The sequence below is a fragment of the Betta splendens genome, chromosome 6, assembly GCF_900634795.4.
Source record: "Betta splendens chromosome 6, fBetSpl5.4, whole genome shotgun sequence".
Taxonomy (NCBI): domain Eukaryota; kingdom Metazoa; phylum Chordata; class Actinopteri; order Anabantiformes; family Osphronemidae; genus Betta; species Betta splendens.
Window position 1 is genome coordinate 13,635,907 of NC_040886.2, and position 18,145 is coordinate 13,654,051.

An 18,145-nucleotide genomic window follows, 5' to 3' on the forward strand; every position below is an offset into this window, starting at 1 on the left:
AAGACTTGTTTGAGGGTCAGGATGGGATTTTAGGGATGAGGTTAGAATTGACCTTTGGTTAGGATTATAGCAAGGGTTAGACCTCTACCTTTAGTTGTGATGGTTAGGGTTAGGGTGAGGGGCTAGGGAATGTAATATGTCAATGGTGAGACCCTACTGTGATATAAGCGCAAGGACGTGTGTGCGTGTGCATGCTAACTTACTTTGCTCAGCACGCTGCCTTAATTTCCCCTTTAACCGTCCTTGCTCCATTTTATTGTACCTCAATGCTTTTTATTCATCGCAGGTCTAATATTTCAGGGTAACAGGTCAGTGCCTCTGACAAAGTATGTTAATCTTATTGTAATCAGGTGCAACAGAAATAACTGGGAAGATGAGCTATTGGAGAGCAGGTCCCTGGAGAACGAGGAGCAGCTGGAGATGCCTTGCTCCGGGGCAGCATAAAAGTATTTTTCATTAGCATAATGTAAGCCTTTCATGATAGGAAATGGTATCTAACCTTACAAGCATTCATCTGTAGCTGTTTAAAAGTATTAGCATGAGCCATGTGTTGATTAAGTAGTAAATTAAATGTTTGCTCCTCCAACAGGACAGGCAACATAAGGTAAAATACGTCGAGACTGTCTGTGCACTTGTGAGCACTTTGCATCGTTGTGCTTAAGAGCCTGCTAATCTTCTTAGCGTCTGTAAGTACCCAGCTAGAAATCAGCTACTGTCCAGATTGTCTCTTCCTGCCCCAGATAAACGGCTCAGACGACAACAAAGCGAGGCTCGAGGAAATATGTGGCATGGTCACCTCACTGGCATGAAATATGCACCTCCCTTCCTTCGGGGACTGCGTTGACACTACTGTGGACCAACTTTTGCTGGGTGTCCTCAACCTAAAGATGTTTGGCAGCGGCACGAAGAAGTGGTTCGCGAAGAAGCCCAAGCGGCAGCAGCAGAGGTCTGGCAGGAGGCCATGCACCAGGAAGAAGGGGAGATGGGTCGCTAAGATCCTCAAACGGCACCGGCAAAAGATCCTGAGCGAGCTGGACGTCAACACCGTCCTCCCCTACCTGGTGTATGACAGGGTCTTCTCTCTGGGGGAGTACAAGGAAATACTGGGACAGGAGTCCGGCAAGAAGCGCGCGGAGATATTCCTGGACCACCTGTCCTCCAAAGGGCCCGCTGCATTCTGCTCATTCTGCTCGGTTCTGGAGGAAGCGTGTCCCCACCTGCTCACCTGCTTCCTGTTGGACGGAGAAGGTACAGACACTAATTAGCCACTGTAGCGGGAACATCAAAGCGTGACGGGACAACAAAGGCGCCGGTGTCCTCTTTGAAAAGCCTTTCAGTCTGAATTATAGAGACCCAGCGAGACACAACCCATTGATATCTAGAGAGCGTTTCCACCTATTTACTTGAGCTGCGTTTGATTTTATATGAGAAGTTGAAAACTGAAAGGTGTAAAGACAACACAAAGGCAAGGAACTACTTTGCAGTAAGCCACAGACTAAGAGCCAGCAAAAATAGCTGCTTAAATCTGGACGGCTGAGGGGATTACTGAGCTGCCAGCGTTCCTAACTAGCCTCTGGCAGCATATGGCCTCAGCGTGGCTGCAGACAGCGAGGCCGGGCCTGCGTTATTTCAAATCAATACACTTTACCCACACTCACACAAAAACGAGCATTCAGCTCCCATTTGCAATTACGCGAATATCTGCTTCATCGGTGGCGGACGTCCCACCGTTATCAGGTCTGAATCCTCCCGTCGACTCGCCGTCCCTGAGGGAAGAAGCGTAAATTAGCGGCACCGTTAAAAGGCTGATACATTAATCTGTGCCGACAGATGGTGTCCCCGGACGGGTCAGGAAGGAGGGTCACTCTGTGCACCCGAACAGTCCCGCAGAGACGCCTCTGTGCTCCCCTCCCATGTACACCGACCCCGTGTTTGACTCCAGGTAAGAGCCGCCGATATCCCATGTCAGCGTTTCTGCTGGATTTCATGTTCATTAAAACCACCCAAACTTCCTTACGTTCACTAAAACACAAACCAGAACCAGAATAGACAGAAAAGAACGTTTATATTGTAAAACTTTGCTGTGCTGTTTCTCCGATGACTCCGATGGCTGCTTTGTCACTGCGTGTCAGTCTGTGAATGTGTCACTAGTGAGTGATGTGTGTGTGTGTGTGTGTGTGTGTGTGTGTGTGTGTGTGTGTGTGTGTGTGTGTGTGTGTGTGTGTGTGTGTGTGTGTGTGTGCGCGTCCCCTCGGCCCTTAAGACAACAACACAACAAGGAGAAGTGGGAGTGGAGGGATGGTGCGTTTGTGTGCGCGTCGTAGGAGGGACTCGGTTTCGAACGCGACGCCTGACTTGAAGGGTCCGATGAGCTGATCTGTCCCCTAGACCGTTAAGGAGGCCTCTTTAATGTGTGACAGCTAAGTCAGCATGAAGACAGCCATCCCAATGGTCTGGCCCTGGGCTCTAACACACACACGCATGCACAAAGAGACAGACAGGCTGACACAAACACGCGCCACACAGTAGCATAGCAGCACACGCGGCCAGAAAGACCCCACAGCCGCCACAGGAGATGCACCTCGCTGACCGGGCAACATGTAAGTCCAAAATCTTTGCTTTGAAGCCATTTTTATCCGCACGTCCACACGCGCTGTCACGCGTGCAGCTGCTGGTGTTGGAATAGGTGACACAGACGAGGGGGGGGGGGGGTGCTCGATGTGCATCAGCGCATCCTTGGATGCATGTTATCATTACAGCCAGAGTCGAGTGTGGCGCCAGGTTGACGGCGCGCGTATCGAGATGAAGCAGCCGAAGCTTTTGTTTATTCACTCCTACGAGAAGTAGGACAGAAAACGCCCCAAGTAACGGATGCTTGGCTTCAGATTCCGTGTCGCAGCGCGTGTCCCCGTGTGACAGCGCGAAGCGAAGCACGTCCACAGCGGCGCTGGTTCAAAACAACCGGGACCCCCCTTTTCTGTGTCTTTGCACACAGCTGCGTGTGTGTGTGTGTGTGTGTGTGTGTGTGTGTGTGTGTGTGTGTGTGTGTGTGTGTGTGTGTGTGTGTGTGTGTTTGGGGGGGGGGGGGGGGGTTCTACCCTTCCTGCTCTGCACACTTTATCTGATCTATGGCGGAGCAGCAGATTGACTGTCAGCTGTGGGAGCTCACACTGACGCCGTGTTTATTAGTTGGGCTCCTCGCGTCCACCTCCGGCCGGTGTCCTGCTGACTGGAGGCGAACGCGCGGAAGCGTTTAATCGCATCCCCGGGTCTCTGTCTAAAAGGGCACGAAGGAGCTCTGTGAGCGGAGCAGGAGCTGATGTGAAGCTGAGTGAAGGGCCGGTGGCTGCCATTGTTTTTACTGGACTTGTAGGTTTTTTTAAACATTAAATCCCTCTAGGGCAACGGCTACGTCTGAACCTGCAAATTAAAATGCTGATTAAAGTGTATTAAACGCATGATTGCACCGAAATATCGATTGGATGGCTGGCGTATACATCCCTCTCTCATTCGGGGGACGTGTGTGTGATTCGCCAGCGTGCGTTTGCATCCTAGACCCCGTGCATTCGTACATATGAGGGCGCATACGATGCAAGTCAACACGCCTTCGTCCACACTAGGGCCAATGAGATGCTGGCAGGTTGAGGAGGAGGTGGAGGAGGAGGAGAGCGAGGATTAGCCGGAGCTGGGAGGTTACGCTCCTCCGTGCTGATGACTCACCTCACAGCACATGGAGGGAAAGCACTGCGACAGCAGCGCGGTGCGACCGCGCGTGAGCGCGTGTGTTTTCCATTACTCTTGTTCGCCTTGGTGCAGTACGTTCATGCGAGGAGGACTTTCTCGGTGAACTTCTTCCTCTTTGTCGGCGCGCAAAAGCAATAAATCACGGCGCTACAGCGGCGGCGCTTCTCAGGGCTTCCGTCCAGGTTTGCCTCCTGTGGGAGCAGCCGCTGAGTCCTACAAACCAGCCTTGATTCTGCTGTACAGAATAAAACGGACAAGGGATGCTAAGGACACGAGAAAGAAGGACAACCCCGTCTGTCCTATTTACTTGCAGGGCGGCGAAGGGAAGGCGGCTGTAGTGTGTGTCTAGTGCACACGTGTGCCTGTGCGAGTCTGCGGCGCACAATGCGAGATGTCAGCAGTGGGTTCTCATGTGAGAAGGGTAATCATGGGGGAGGCTGCTCCCAGCCATTACTGTGGAGATGCAGAGGGGGGGGGATGCCAATGTGCAATCAGAAGTGCTGCAGTGGAGTGTGCATGGGTGTGCAGTGGGCTTCAGACTGCAGCACAGCCACTGACACGCTGATACGGGTCCCCATAACCTGAGCATGTTAAAGAAAGAGAGGGAGGGAGAGGCCTCGGGTCCACAATAAATGAATTATAAATATCTGGATTATTCTGGATGCTTGCTTTATTAGCGCTTCCATGACTGTTGGTAGTGGATCCAAGAGCCTGCTAATGGGAAGGCGGCATTTCCTGTAAAGATAACGGGAGCAGCTAAACCTGATTTAGCTAACGACCGTGGTAAGAATGCTAGTTCTTTTTTATGCCAGCTGCTTTGTTATTATACATTTAGTAAAAATAATTGATCTAATCTCACACAAAAAAACACTATTATAACGAGTTGATAGCTGATGAATTGCAGCCTGCAAAATTCAATTCAACCAAACCAGTAATAATGTTTCTAACGTGGCGTTTGAATGCACAGAACATTAGGAGCCTTCGTACCAACAAGTACTTCATGGGGTAATTTTGGGGCATATGCATGAGCATGAGATGATTCATGGTTCCTTTAATGCCCTGAAGGTTTGTCTGTCTGCAGTCACCCAGAAGTAACTTAGCCCAAAAAACAAGCGTTTTACATTCCTGGTGTTTTGCATTGCATTTCGTGCATATTACTGTGTGCTGCGCTTCGTGGTAAATGCTGGAATATGATTTCTAAAATATCAAACTCAATATAAAGGCACACAGATACATTTGGTTCAGTCTTACTGTGCCTTGATAGTTGTGCATGTTTATCCTCAGACAGGTTTACATTAGTAACAACACATCCGTGTGGAGGAGGCCTGCAGCCATAGAGCACTATAGTGTCATGGGTGGGATGGTTTTTAGCTGCGTCGGCCACAGAGGGATTTGCTCCCTCGACACAGGCGCTGTCAGAGTCCGGCCTCCACGGAGCTCCTGTGGACGTCTGGTCTGGAGAGACCGCTCGGCACAGGTGAGAAGGCGGCTTTCTCCTCTAAGACTTCAAAGTCTAGACTAATCGACTTACGGCGAAGCTTAGAGCGGCAGCAGCGTGTCAGTCTATTGACTGGAAAACAAGCGGCACCGGCCTGTTCTCTGGCCGCTAATGGAAAGTGGCCACAGTTCAGTGAGAGCTGCTGTGCTCGTGTGCCACACATCAGAAACATAGACGTTATCTAATAGAGAAGATAAAAATAGCTTCCACGATTGTGGTAATTTATTAGGGAAGAAGAAATTAATTCGTATTTAAAGCCTGCAGTTCAGTTTTCAACAGAACGCAATCGCTCTCAGAAGATAAGCAGTGAAAGAAAAGTGAGATATGCAAATCTCTTTAAACTGCTTATGTGATTAGTGGAAAAACAAACTAAGAATGACTTGTTGTGACAGGCAGCGCTAACTGGACTTAATTCAAAATTCATGTTAATTAATTTGTCCAACAGCTCCTCGGATTCAGGCGTCAGGTACAGAGGGGAAGGTCCGACAGGAGCCACGTTGGCTCTAAGTTCTTGTCATATACTCAGGTGCTATGTGTCAGTTTTGCAGAGCCCGTGGGTGCGTTGTGTGTTGTGAGTTTGCTCTCTTGGTGCTTAACTTCGTCCCACAGTCTACACACAGCGCTGCGACTCCAAATTACCTGCTTGTCATCCCGTGTGATTTAGTGTAGGACAGACTCCGGTCCCCTGTGACCTTGCAGAGGATAAGTGAGTATGGATAATGGACAGACAGACAGATGGATGAGATTAGGCAACATTATACATCATTCAGCAGCGTTTCCTCCTCGCAGTCAGTAGCAGTGGCAGAACGGTGTGTGTAAAATAATTAAACCCCTATTTTCTTCCCGCTAATTATTTATGGTCCTTCATAATCTGACAGATTGGTGTCAAGTGAGGAAATGTCCATAATCAGTGTTTATGCTCTGTATTTTGTGCATCATGTATAAATCACATTATTATTAAGTGGTTCTGTAAATATTAATCAGCTGTAATGTCAGAAGGGTTCACTCACTCACTGGAAGGTGTTCTGACTGCAGGAATGCTGTAGCACGAGCAGTAAATATCATTTCGCTGACATTTTGCTGACTGGCTCGTTTAAAAGAGAGATAACTAGGTTAAGCAAGATCACAGAGGCCCATAAAACCTCCTCGCTCAGTGGCTGCACGCACATTACACTATGGGACAGAGAAGACGCCAGCATTAAATTTCATTCCCCTTCGCAATAGCACACTGACAGAGAGTTTAGTAAGCGCTCTTACAGCGAACTCTCTGATGTGAAAGCTATTATTGCATTTATGAGCGAATGGGGACTACGCCAAAGACACACGAGATTCATTTGGCAGGTTTATGTTATACACTGATGAACACAAGATATGTCTGAAACCTTGTGAAAGATTCCAGACATACAGTATCTGTATATACAGTAGTGTTCATAATGTGTTGTGTGTTGTTCTGATAAGAAATACAGGTGTCACCAGTATTAAGGCTGATTCTCCTCTAAATTTAGCACAGATTCCACATGAACAACGATTGACAGCGCGAATTCTCTAATCTTGTGCGTGAGATGGGGAGATGGTTTGGTTAAAGGCTAACATATTTTGAATGCGAAAGACGCATGTAAAAAAATTCAGCCTCATGATTGACATATTTAACAATTTTCCGTGATTCCATTATGGATTGTTGCGTTTTTAACTGATATCTCTGTAAAAGCAGTCTTGGAACTTTTAATGACCACGATTATAAATGTCACTTAAAAGTAGGTGGCTTAAATATGTAATAATAATAAAATAAATTACTTCTCTGCTTTGCATGAGCTCATAAGATGTTTTCAATGTCTCCATTACCTAAAACTTCCCATGACTGCGAAGGGAATGTGGGTGTTAGAGTAGTAAACTCTGAGGCATTCACGGAACCTCCGAATTTCTAGCAACGCCCCTGTAAGTCACTACCGCTTCCACGTAATATCGCGTAACACCATAATACATGACTTTCTGAATAAGCAACTTTCCGAACAGATACTACAGCTGAGCGTATACAAATGAATCGACCCCCCTCCCCCCCGCCTCCCCCCTCCCCCATCTCCTCCCCTCTCTCCCTCCCTCCCTCCCTCCCAGTCGCCGCTCTCCGACTACACTGTACACACACACTCTCCCCTACCTCACACACGGACGCCTGGACGCTGCAGCGTTTTTAGGAGAGTGTTTCCAGCCCTGGATAGGAGGGGGGAGGCAGGAGGAAGGAGATAATGTCCAGACCCTGACCGTATTTAAAAAAAAAAAAAAAAACACTACAACAGATACCAATCGAATGGATCGGCGATCTGGTTCCGAGCGCTAAAACACGGTCAGAGTGTCATTGCAGACATGGGTCGCAGCGGTACGGCACCTTTCGCTCAGCTCCTTGGGGAGTGTTTTCACAGTCAGTCCTTCAGCGCTGGAAATGGCGTTGTGATGCTGAGCATGGAAGACGCAGCGGAGGCGGATGCCAGGGAATAAAGAAATATATGATCACCTGTGCTTTTCTTTGGGTTGGATTTTTAGTAGCGGTGGACAGTACCATGGTGAATTACCAGAAATACATAACTGTTATGCAGCTGGCTCTGGGGGTGACCGCCTCCAACAAAGAACATTGTCTTCCGCCCAGGAAGCGTATGTGGTGAGTATGAATCTTGGTGCGGATGATGATGATGTGATGCAGGTTGGGAGAAAAAGGGAGGCTGCGATGAGCCGAGCTGTCGCCTCCCACATTTCGTCAAATGATGAGCGGGTCACGGAGCCACGGCGCGTCCGCTCACTCGCCGAAATGACATAATATCCATTTCAGCCACTGCACCATGTTTCAATCATCGGCCCATTGTGGTAGATGCACACTGTAGGTAAGGCACCTCGTAGTATGGTGGAGGGGGGGGTTGCGTGTTTGCGTGCGTGCGTGCGTGCGTGCGTGAACGCGCGTGTGTGAAGTCCAGCGGCTCTTTGTGTCCTTTCTCTCCATCACTTTGTAAAGTTGAATGCGTAGGATGATGTCATAGCCCTCATCACTGTTTCCTTGCGTCCAACTCCATGTGCTTTGTTGTACTCAGTGGCCTCCACTGCGCTGCTGTTGCCGCTGGAAACGTCACCGTCAAGCTAACGTCCGGCAAAGCTTCACCCTCCATCCTCTGCCCATCTCACGCCCGCCTCTGTGTTGTTACTAATAAATAAAATGCACAGCATGAAACCTGGTCCTGTCCTGTTTTGATTTTCGGGCTTCCTGCAGGCCTCTCTGCACCCTCCATCGCCTTGTCTGTTAATCATTGTCCACTCATACTGTGTGTTTGTCCCATCTATGCACCTATTCACTGTCCTCATTACCATGTGTGCCTTCACTGCAGAGACCACCTCGCACTGAGCCTCCGTGGCCCTGTTCATTTGTTTACTTCAGGACAGCCTTCCTTTCAGTCCCGTTTCCTCGCTGTAAGCAGATTGCTGCCCGGGCTGCAGCGTGTGTGACACACTATCCCTAATTACAGCCGGATTACCATCTTGTTTGAAAGAAAAGATGGTTAATTAGGAGTCAAAAGGCTCTGTGGCAATCTGATAGCAAGTGTTTCGCACGAACTCGGAATGCATCGCACATGTGGATCATTGACCCACACAATGCAGCTACTGGCAGCGTGTGACAGGCGCAACCATTATCATCATCATCGCTTTGAAGCCAAAAGGTTTACAAAATCAGTTCTGTCTTTTCAGCAAAAGCAAAGCACTCTTATTTAATCACTAACATGGTCATGGATCAAACCCAGATTTAACTTCAGTTTCCAAAAAGCAGGGTAGTTTTGCAGTTTGCAACGTGCTGTTGATGTGGATGATTAACTCTTTTCATCAGGTTTTAATTCACTGGTGATGGTGCTGAAGTCAAAGCGCTGCTGTACTGTAACCTCAGCAGGGGTCAGAAGCTTTTCACAGGCAGCACCTCATTTCTTGCTCTCTTCAGCAAATGAGAGCAGATGATTTTTCTAGTCAGCTCCTCATCAGAAGGAATCCGCCTCATGTTTTATTTACAGTGGTTGTTTAAATTCACTTTGTATTGTGTTCAATTTTTATTACAGTAATATTATCAGATGGGGACGTGCAACACAGACTTAGTCCATTTCTTGATTTCTTGTAATTATCATAATAATCACTGGTCTTTAAACAGAGAAATGCAGACTTGAGTTATGATATTTGTACAGTGTGTATCATAATTCAATATTCGGGCGATCATGCGGTAACCCTAGTGAATATAAAGTGCAGATTGCTATTTAAAGTGGAAAATGAGAAAATACAGAATTTGCCGATTGTGTTTTTTTTTTAAATAAAAAAGAACACACTGAGCTGATGACTCACCCAAAAAGCTGCTTGGAATTGGAGATTGAAGAGCTGCAGTTTTAGACCCTGATATAATGTACAGAACAGTGATAATTAATAATGCATGGAGTGCAATATCTTTCACTGACACTCATGATGAATATTATTTCTTATATTTATTATTAATACCCCTCATAAACCTAGTAACAGTGCTGTAAAACAGTTTTTTACGGAAAGTGTTTAAATTTGACTCATACTATAGTTAATCCTTTGATTTTTAACCTTTTTATTTGTACAGAACTGCAGAAAATGACAAAAATGTACATTTAGTTTTTGACAAAACACTTACACAAAACAGTAGGTTTGTGTTTTTTAAACAATTCTGTGCCGTTAGAAACATCCCATAACAGACAGCCTGTGTCGTTTCACCAAAGCAGGTGACTTTAGGTCGAGTACAGCGGCACATTTTACCATCTCATGAATCATAAACCCTCACCAAATCCTTTTCTCAAATCCAATAAGCACACATAAAGCTTCTTAATAGGTGTGTGACATAAAGCACAAGGCATATTTTCATCATAATAAACGCGTGGTGTAAGTGTAAGCCTCGTGTCATCCTTTAGTTGTCGTTCATATTCTTATGTAACACCTATCCTCATTATGAGAGGACGCGTTTCGCATCTTTGGAGAAAGATGCCACAAAAATTAGATCGCCAACTTGACTAAAGGGCCTTTGTGCAACATATAAAAAACACTTATACACCACTGGAACCAGAACGACCATAATGTTTAAAAGCTGATCATTTGAAAACCAGTGTAGTGTATAATAAAATGCATTAACTATTAAACGCTATACATCCTCACATCAAGGACTGGGAGTTGCACTAAAAGGCATTCAGTGAACAGGCGTACGACAGGATGTGACATCACATTTGCATTTGCATGAAGCAACGGCTCTTTGTAGAACTGAATCATCCCGTTTTAAACGTTGCTGTTTACATAATTGCAGCGTTAATTCTTTCCCATTTGGGTCAAATGGTCAGAGCTGCTTCCTGGGCCGCTCATCTCAGTGTGTGGCTGCGAGATTACTCGCAGCTCTGCCCCGACACTTTCCCCGTCCTCTGTTTGTGCCCCCATGCATCACATGTTCCACAAATGATGGGAGGCACAGCTCCACTCGCCTTTGATAAAGACTGAAAAGCAGCCGCGGCAGCAGCGCTTCTCTAAATTAGGATTAGTCTTTGCAAACAGATGTTCCTATTGCCTGCAGTCTTAAAAACCCATTTCCCCTCCACACAGCCAAAAATTAGCATTAACCTGACTTAATGAACTTTACACTCTGTTGCAAGCCTTTAGGGATAATACAACAAGTCTAAAGTGTTTATGTAACGTTTCCTTTTATTTTTAACCTGCACATTATCCCCAAAATAAAAGCAGAAAAACAGTTACGGTGCAGAGAAAAGCCTGATAATCCTACATTGTGTAAATGAGAGATTGTGTTTCCTACCATGTATGGGCTTCATCGTGTCCGTGTGTGTAGCAGACAAAAGACAGGCTTGCAGTCCTTGTTAAGTTTTATATCAGCCCCGGCCAAGATGGAAGGAATGAAGCGTATCATTGCCTATTGACCTGCTGATTAAGCAGTAGCCGTTATTGCTTGAACTAATCGTACCTGATGGCTCCTCCAGGCAGACGGAGAGCGGGAGCAGAGTCATGGCATGAAGTCCAGCCGCTGAATAATGTGTGTGTGTGTGTGTGTGTGTGTGTGTGTGTGTGTGTGTGTGTGTGTGTGTGTGTGTGTGTGTGTGTGTGTGTGTGTGTGTGTGTGTGTGTGTGTGTCCCTCATCATTTTTTCATAATGGCATCAGGCATCTGCTTGACCTTATCCATGAACTACATGATCACAGTCTGTAGTGGACGGTGCGGGTCATCAGAGGTTCTGGCGACGCTCTTATTCCATTGTCTTTTCATACTGATTTTTCTCTTGTTCAGACTCGAGCACACGTCGGATCTATTGTGAGCTTCATGCACAACAAGCGCCTGATCATTTAGCAAATCAAGAACCGAGGCTCCTGTTCGCTTTTGTTACTGACGAGGCTCAACATCAGCATCACAGGGCTCCATTTAACACAGCGTGTACAGTGTGGGAAGCAGCTCAACGAGGACGTTGGAAACAAACATTTGTTTTGTAGCTGTTGCTAAAAAATTTTTAACGAGGCTAATGTTGGTCTCATGTCTGCATGAAAAAACAAGCTGCAGTACTGCCTTATCTTGGTGGAAGCAGGAGCTTGGCTCTGACACAAAGTGCTTTCTTTGCATATCATATATTTATGAAGTCTAAACAGTAAGTTACAGTTTTACATGGAACCATGTGCTCGGGTGTGTCTTGATAAGTGACTCCAATAACTCTGGTTGAGTGAGTTTGTTGTGTTTAGGCAAATCTGTGGTGGCTTCACACTGCAATTCCTTATATGTGCCATTAAAACCATGTCCTGTGAGCGTGAGCTTCTGTGGCCTAATATTTACCTGCAGCAGAGCCACAATAAACCGAGCAGAGGTTAACGTCCAGCGCCCCCGTTTTATACAATCTCTGAAACCTTAAGTCAAACACATTACACCTGCGTGTTTGATAGTGAAGAAGAGCTAATCACAAGAACGATGTGAAATCATTCACTGCACATTATGTCTGAGTCGGCACAGTTGCTGGCACCGCGTTGCATTGAGCCTTTGTGGCCTGAAGTGTTTTGGCCGGAATCCATTTCAGATCCAGCGTCCAAGAAACGAGCCTCTGAATGCGCCGGGCGGCACCGGGCCTGTGGAACCGTCCAAGCACATTTTCTCATTAGTCATGTTCGCTGTATTGTTTATGAGAACAGTCTGAGGTCGTCTGTAATTGACTGTACGCGGGACGCTGAGCGCTTTCTACCTTCCATTTTCAGCCAGTGAGCACCTCACACCCCTCCGGCCACCGCTGCATTAATGCACAGAGAAAGCAGAAGGTGATGTTCCTGTTCCTGCCGTCTTATTTCATAGCTTTTTCCCTAATTTCTCCTGCTGAGTCTCCAAACCCCGGGAGCTCCTCTGGGCAAGTTGCTGAGCATGCTAATGGATATCCACTGTCTCCGAGCCGCACTGTATAGACAGGATTTTCCCTCATTGAATATTGTGTTAGATAAATCCTCATTAAGAGTGACTGCCTTCCCTGACACTGAGATAGAAGCAGCGGGTAATACAGAGAGGAGGAGGCAGTAATGATAGTGCTGCAGCACAGACGTGGGGAACTACTAAGTCCAGCACTGCTCCTGTCATTTCTGCCTTCCAGAACCAGACGGAGCTGCTCGTACCGCACCTGTACTGTACCTACAACATGGCCGACAAGTTGACCCTGGATAACTCTGGATAAACCACACCTCTGTGTTCAGACATGGACAACCCGTTTAATCAATGCATATCACGGCGTGATTGAGCGGCGGACGCGGGGAACGCGAACCGGGTGCCCGGTGTTTTCGGAAAACTGGCGATAGGTCGGCCAAGTGGGCCTCGGCCCCACATCTCACCGCGACCCAGCTGCAGTCGGGAGCCGCCGTGTTGCGAAGCGCGTGAACCGGCTCCCCCACAGGCTCCGGTGGCATTCAGTGTAATTATAGATTTCTTTAAATGTCATTTCATCCAGCGGGCGACGGTGGCCTTTTGAAAAGCAGAAATGTGACGGCGCCGTTCTTCATCCTCCTCCTCCTCCTCCTCCTGCGCTGCCTGTGGCCTGTTCTCCCGCTGTGTCGGGTGTGTGCGCTCACTCGTCCTCACGGAGCTCTCCTGCTCTTCTCTCTCCTCCCTCTCTGACCTCAGGATACACCCCAGCCCGACCGCCGGCTCCGCCGCAGCAGCCTCCTCGGCGAGCACCGCTCAGGGCAAGCCATCACTCCGCCGCATCAAGGGCCGCATTCACAGGAGCAAGAGCCTCGACAGCATCGATCTCCTCGACTCCAATGTAAGTGGACCGGCGCAAAAGCACGAGTGAGTGAGGTGAATCATTCAAGTTTGACCCCTGTGAACAAAATGAATCTCAAACTTAAGTATTATAACACTTCAAGTCAACACCTCAGAGGTGATAAAACAGCAAAATAGTCACGGCTCATTTGAGCTTTTACTTCCACTCACCCTGTATTTATAGCAGCTTGACATTTTGGTAAAGATGTTTATTTACTGTCCTGCCAAGAGGAGAAGAGAAGATTGACACTGCACTAACTTCAGGAAGCAACTGCCAGCAGCTAGTTTGTGGAATTATGAATAATTTGACACATTTGTACAAAAGGGTCAATACATAAAGTAGATTTGTTCGTGAGGAACAGGGCCGGTAGCTCCGGATAGCTGCTAGCGTGCTGCTGGGGCTCCCACCACCCAGTTACATACGTCTAATAAAGGAAGGAGTATCAGTGAATGTTTATCTTTAATTATCACTACTCTGCATTTGCTGTCTTCTTGTTGCCTGTTCATTTTGTGGTTTTTAGATTTACACCTCCTAAATCTTTTTGTGTCATCTGTTTGGAAATTATAGCTGCTCAGGTTACTGGATTTACTAAATCTCAGAAGAGATTCAATTCCAGGGTCAAAGTTACACAAGAAACACAACAACTCTCACATTCACAGTCACACAACGGTTGTTTCCTTATTCCGAGCTGTGACGCGTTCAACTTGAGTCAGACACAGTAGGAATGTGGGTGTTTTCTCACAGACAGCGCTGTAGAGGCAGGAGGGCCTCGGCCTCGGGGGGTTCTATCAAACTGACAGCTCAGCTATGACCTGACTACGAATCCGCCCTTATTGAAGGATACATCATTATGGCAGCGCTGGTTGGACTGGTGACGGCAGACTGGTTCGACAGGAAAAGGCCGAGGCTCGTGAGAACGTGAGAACTTCGAATGCCTCAAAGATGCAGAATCACAGGACGAACGTTAACCTTCCTCTGAAACACTCGTCTGAGTTTATCTTCAGCCGCAGTGTAAATACAGACTCGGCTCAGTGATGCCGTGTGTCGCGGTCCCACAGCTTCAAGCCTCTCTCTGACATGTTGATTTAATAATGAGACTAATAGTCTGCAGGCTCGCGCATGCTGACATGCTCGAAATGACAACACTCAGATGCTGATGCGGAGCAATTTGCCGTCTTAGCATGTAAATAAGCAAATATTTGCATGTTAGGTAGCGGTAAAAACAAAGTGGCGCTCAGCTCAGGCTGAAGGGATGTTGTTGGTTTTTCAGTACATACAGTCTTTCATTAGGGGGATTGGTGGAAAAATCCTAAAATCCAGATGCTCGGGTCCACTAAAAATCAATGGACATTACAGATCCTGTACCTGGACCAGTTTTGTGCCCATCTGTTTAGCAGATATTACCGTGAATAAGTGAAGCTTGGATCTGCTGCTGGTGTTAGAAAAAAAAAAAAAACGCTGAGGAAACGCAGGACGCTGGGATTTATGGCCTGAGCTTCACAGATCTCTGTATTCAATTTATCATTTCACTAAAAGGCAAACATGTCAATCTGCTGGTGGCGCAGGATAATAAGTCAGAGGATCACCACCGTCGGCGCTGTGTGATCCGCGCTCTGGGGACCGCTAAGTCTGCACAAAATGTCAGCGCAATCCAAATGCTACGACGCGATCCTGAACCAACGCGGCGACGCTCCAGTCCGCGGAGGCCGGCGCCGCTGAGACGGGCCGGCGGAAGGCGATTGACCCAGGAAGCCGTCATTCAGCTGCGCCGCGGAGGCCTGACAGTGATACGGTGGAGGTGGATGCTTTTAGGCTGTAATTGACAGATTAGGGTGGCCTTGATTTGGAGCCACGCACAGCCGGCATAAGCCTCCATCTGAATGGGAAACGCAGCGGTGTCGCTGTATACTCATATCCTCTGTGGCTGTAAGTCACACTGAGTGACTTACCGCGTCCCAGTCATTTATCTTTATGAGCTGCCACTCACAGGAGGCCTCCGGCGGCTGGAGAGGCCACTATCTCACCTGAGAGCGGGCGCTCGGCTCCGGGCCCCTGGCCTTCCTAGCATATTTCTTTTGTACGGGCTGTGTGTGCACTAGAGGAAAACTTGCTGACATATCCAAACTGAAATGCAGCTGATGGAAGTAACGGTCCGCCTCACAGTGAGTGATGAGACTGCAGGATGCTGAGCTTAGGAGCCCGTTTCCATTGCAACCCGCTGGAATGCCGCGACAGACACAACACGGCCTGCGAGCGGATGTTTTCTAATAAAACACGCGCGGCCTGATTGGAGAGTGAACATATCAATCAGCTTAGTGTATGAATTTGGGTCCATAACTATCACTGCCCATCGCAGCGGAGCTAAATAATCAATAGTAGTTAAGACTTTGTTTATATCGATTGCTTCTTTTGATTGCTTTTCTCTCTTGATAGTCATGGGAGGACGTTGGCGCCGTGCCCACTCCTGCTGTCATTTGTGTTGGCAACAAGCGCACTTGTTCACAGAAAGCTTGAATCGGATTTTAGTGCTAAGGCTGCAAAAGGCACAAGAGAGATGGAGAAGGTGGTGGTGGTGGGGGGGGACTACAGTCGTTGTGCGTCGATGCCTTTGTGTACAGCAGGAGTTCTTTTTCTGTGTTCATCAACAGCACCTCAGCCTATTTTAAAGCAGCTGCATTGACACTGTTTCTTAATGCTTTGGGGAGATGCATGAGATTAGTCCATCTGTTTGTGCGTTACGGAGCATCTTACTCTTTATTCTGCACACCTCTGATCTCTGGCATCCTCAGACACCTTCTCGCTGGTCTATTGCTGACTTGTCGCTGAACATTCTGCCTATTGTCATTTCTCATGCCCGAAAATATTAAAGGAATGTTTGCTGCAGAGGCTTTGAACCAGGTGAATTGCGAGGAAGAGGGAGTCTATCAGCCAGAGCAGATGTAAGTAAGGCAGGAGAAAAGCACAATTATATTAATTACTCCTTACCAGAACAGGATCAGTCATTAACTGGGCCCTGAGCCGTGGCTTGGTCAGAGTCTTAATATCCTATTAGTTCTGCTTGCCCCAGCCTACTTCTAAAATCCCATCCTTGGCTGCAGTCTGTTGTGGACGGAGGCACCCCCCCCCCTCAACCAGCACCAGAAAAAAGCCCCAACGTAAGCATTTATTTGCTGCTCAGTCTTCAGAAAGTGCTGCAGATGCATTTACACAGAGAGCAACTGCAGCTGAATTAACCGATCTGCATATTCAGGGCCCGTTAGAGGGAGATTGTTACCGGGCGATGAAGCCGTAGAGGTGAACGAGGGTGGGAGCGTAGGGCTGGACCTGAGTGAGACACACCACAAAGCGCCGTGGAGATACAGAGGGAGGCAGGAGATTCATCACGACGAACACTGAAGCAGACCTTACTGGAAGGAGGCGAGGGGGGCGAGGGGAGGCTCCCTGATTGGAGCAGCAGCTGATTTTTTTTTTTTTTAGGTGACACAGGTCCGTTACGTAAGGAGGGGACGAGTTTCGATGCGTTATTTTATTCTGTCCTGCAGATGATGAGTACTGGGGGTCGGTTGGAGGTGATGAAGGGGGTCGTGTGTGACAGGCAGGCAAATCTGGCTGTGCGTGATTGTTGTGAAGGTTGTGTGTGAGCCCGGAGGCTGCATTGACGGGATGGCAGATGTTGGCTACCTTTCTGGAGGCTGTGACCCAGGAGCAAGGCCTGCTTCTGTGTCCTCTGATGGAACATATGGCGGGTCACTGTAGGCGCTCTGCGCCGTGTGTATATAGTGTAGAAGCACTGGGTCAAACATCTTGTAGCGGTGCGTTGACGCCACAGCCTCTGCAGCAGTCATGTGGAACATTTGCCCCTATTGTTTCGCAGTTCATGATATATAAAAAACAATTAACTTAAATAAAGCATCTAGTTCTGTCAGAAAATGCAGAGTGAAGATTATACAAGCATATTTCTTGAAATTTGTTAATTTCTTGTCATTTAAAAAAAATGAGTCCTGCATCTGAGCTGATTTGTTTTTTATGCTCCTGTCCATCATTTAAGGGACTAAAGCCCACATAAATCCCAACAACTATATTGACTTTCGCATGATTTATGACAGGAGCAGGGACCTGGACAGTAAGCACCAGCAGCAGCAGAGGATTACTGAACATGGAATACTAAACACGGCAGACCAGCGTTTTCCGATCCAAACTGTCTGGATCTATTAATCTTCCGTCACAACTCTGGCTTATTTTCTAAGAGGACTTAATGTTCATGTTATTCTCCCTGTGTAGGCGCTTGGCTATAGGGTCAAGTGAAGGACAACCAGCAAAATGATGTAATGTTAGCGGGAACCAAGATGGTGGCCATGATGGGGAAGTCAAGCATGAAAAATGAAACACTGGGAAGGTTGCTGGGAGACAACTTAATCCATCACAGGCTGTGACGCTCACACTTTTGCACACTCTGTAGATTATGTTGTGTGTTGATTGATTGTCATGACATGAACACATTTCCTGGAGGCAGCGCCATTTTTTACAGCAACTAAAATGACCATCTAAAGGCACCAAATATATTTTTGGAGACTCGGTTTTGTGTTTATATG

At 47.4% G+C, this 18,145-nt stretch overlaps 1 protein-coding gene across 9 annotated transcripts in view; it reads left to right on the forward strand.

Annotated features, from left to right (window-relative positions):
• Positions 1–784: 784 nt before the first annotated feature.
• tjp1b (tight junction protein 1b) overlaps positions 785–18,145 on the forward strand; it is a 45,191-nt gene continuing 27,830 nt past the window's right edge. For 5 of the 9 annotated variants that reach the window (XM_055509784.1, XM_055509786.1, XM_055509787.1 and 2 more), the window contains exons 1-3: positions 786–1,248; positions 1,831–1,942; positions 13,412–13,553. In XM_055509784.1, coding sequence (XP_055365759.1) covers positions 813–1,248; positions 1,831–1,942; positions 13,412–13,553 — 690 coding nt within the window. In that variant the 5' untranslated portion in view covers positions 786–812. Of the gene's footprint in view, positions 1,249–1,830; positions 1,943–7,379; positions 7,896–13,411; positions 13,554–18,145 lie in introns of those variants that run through there. The other 4 variants (XM_029153194.3, XM_029153196.3, XM_029153205.3 and 1 more) reach the window with 2 other exon arrangements.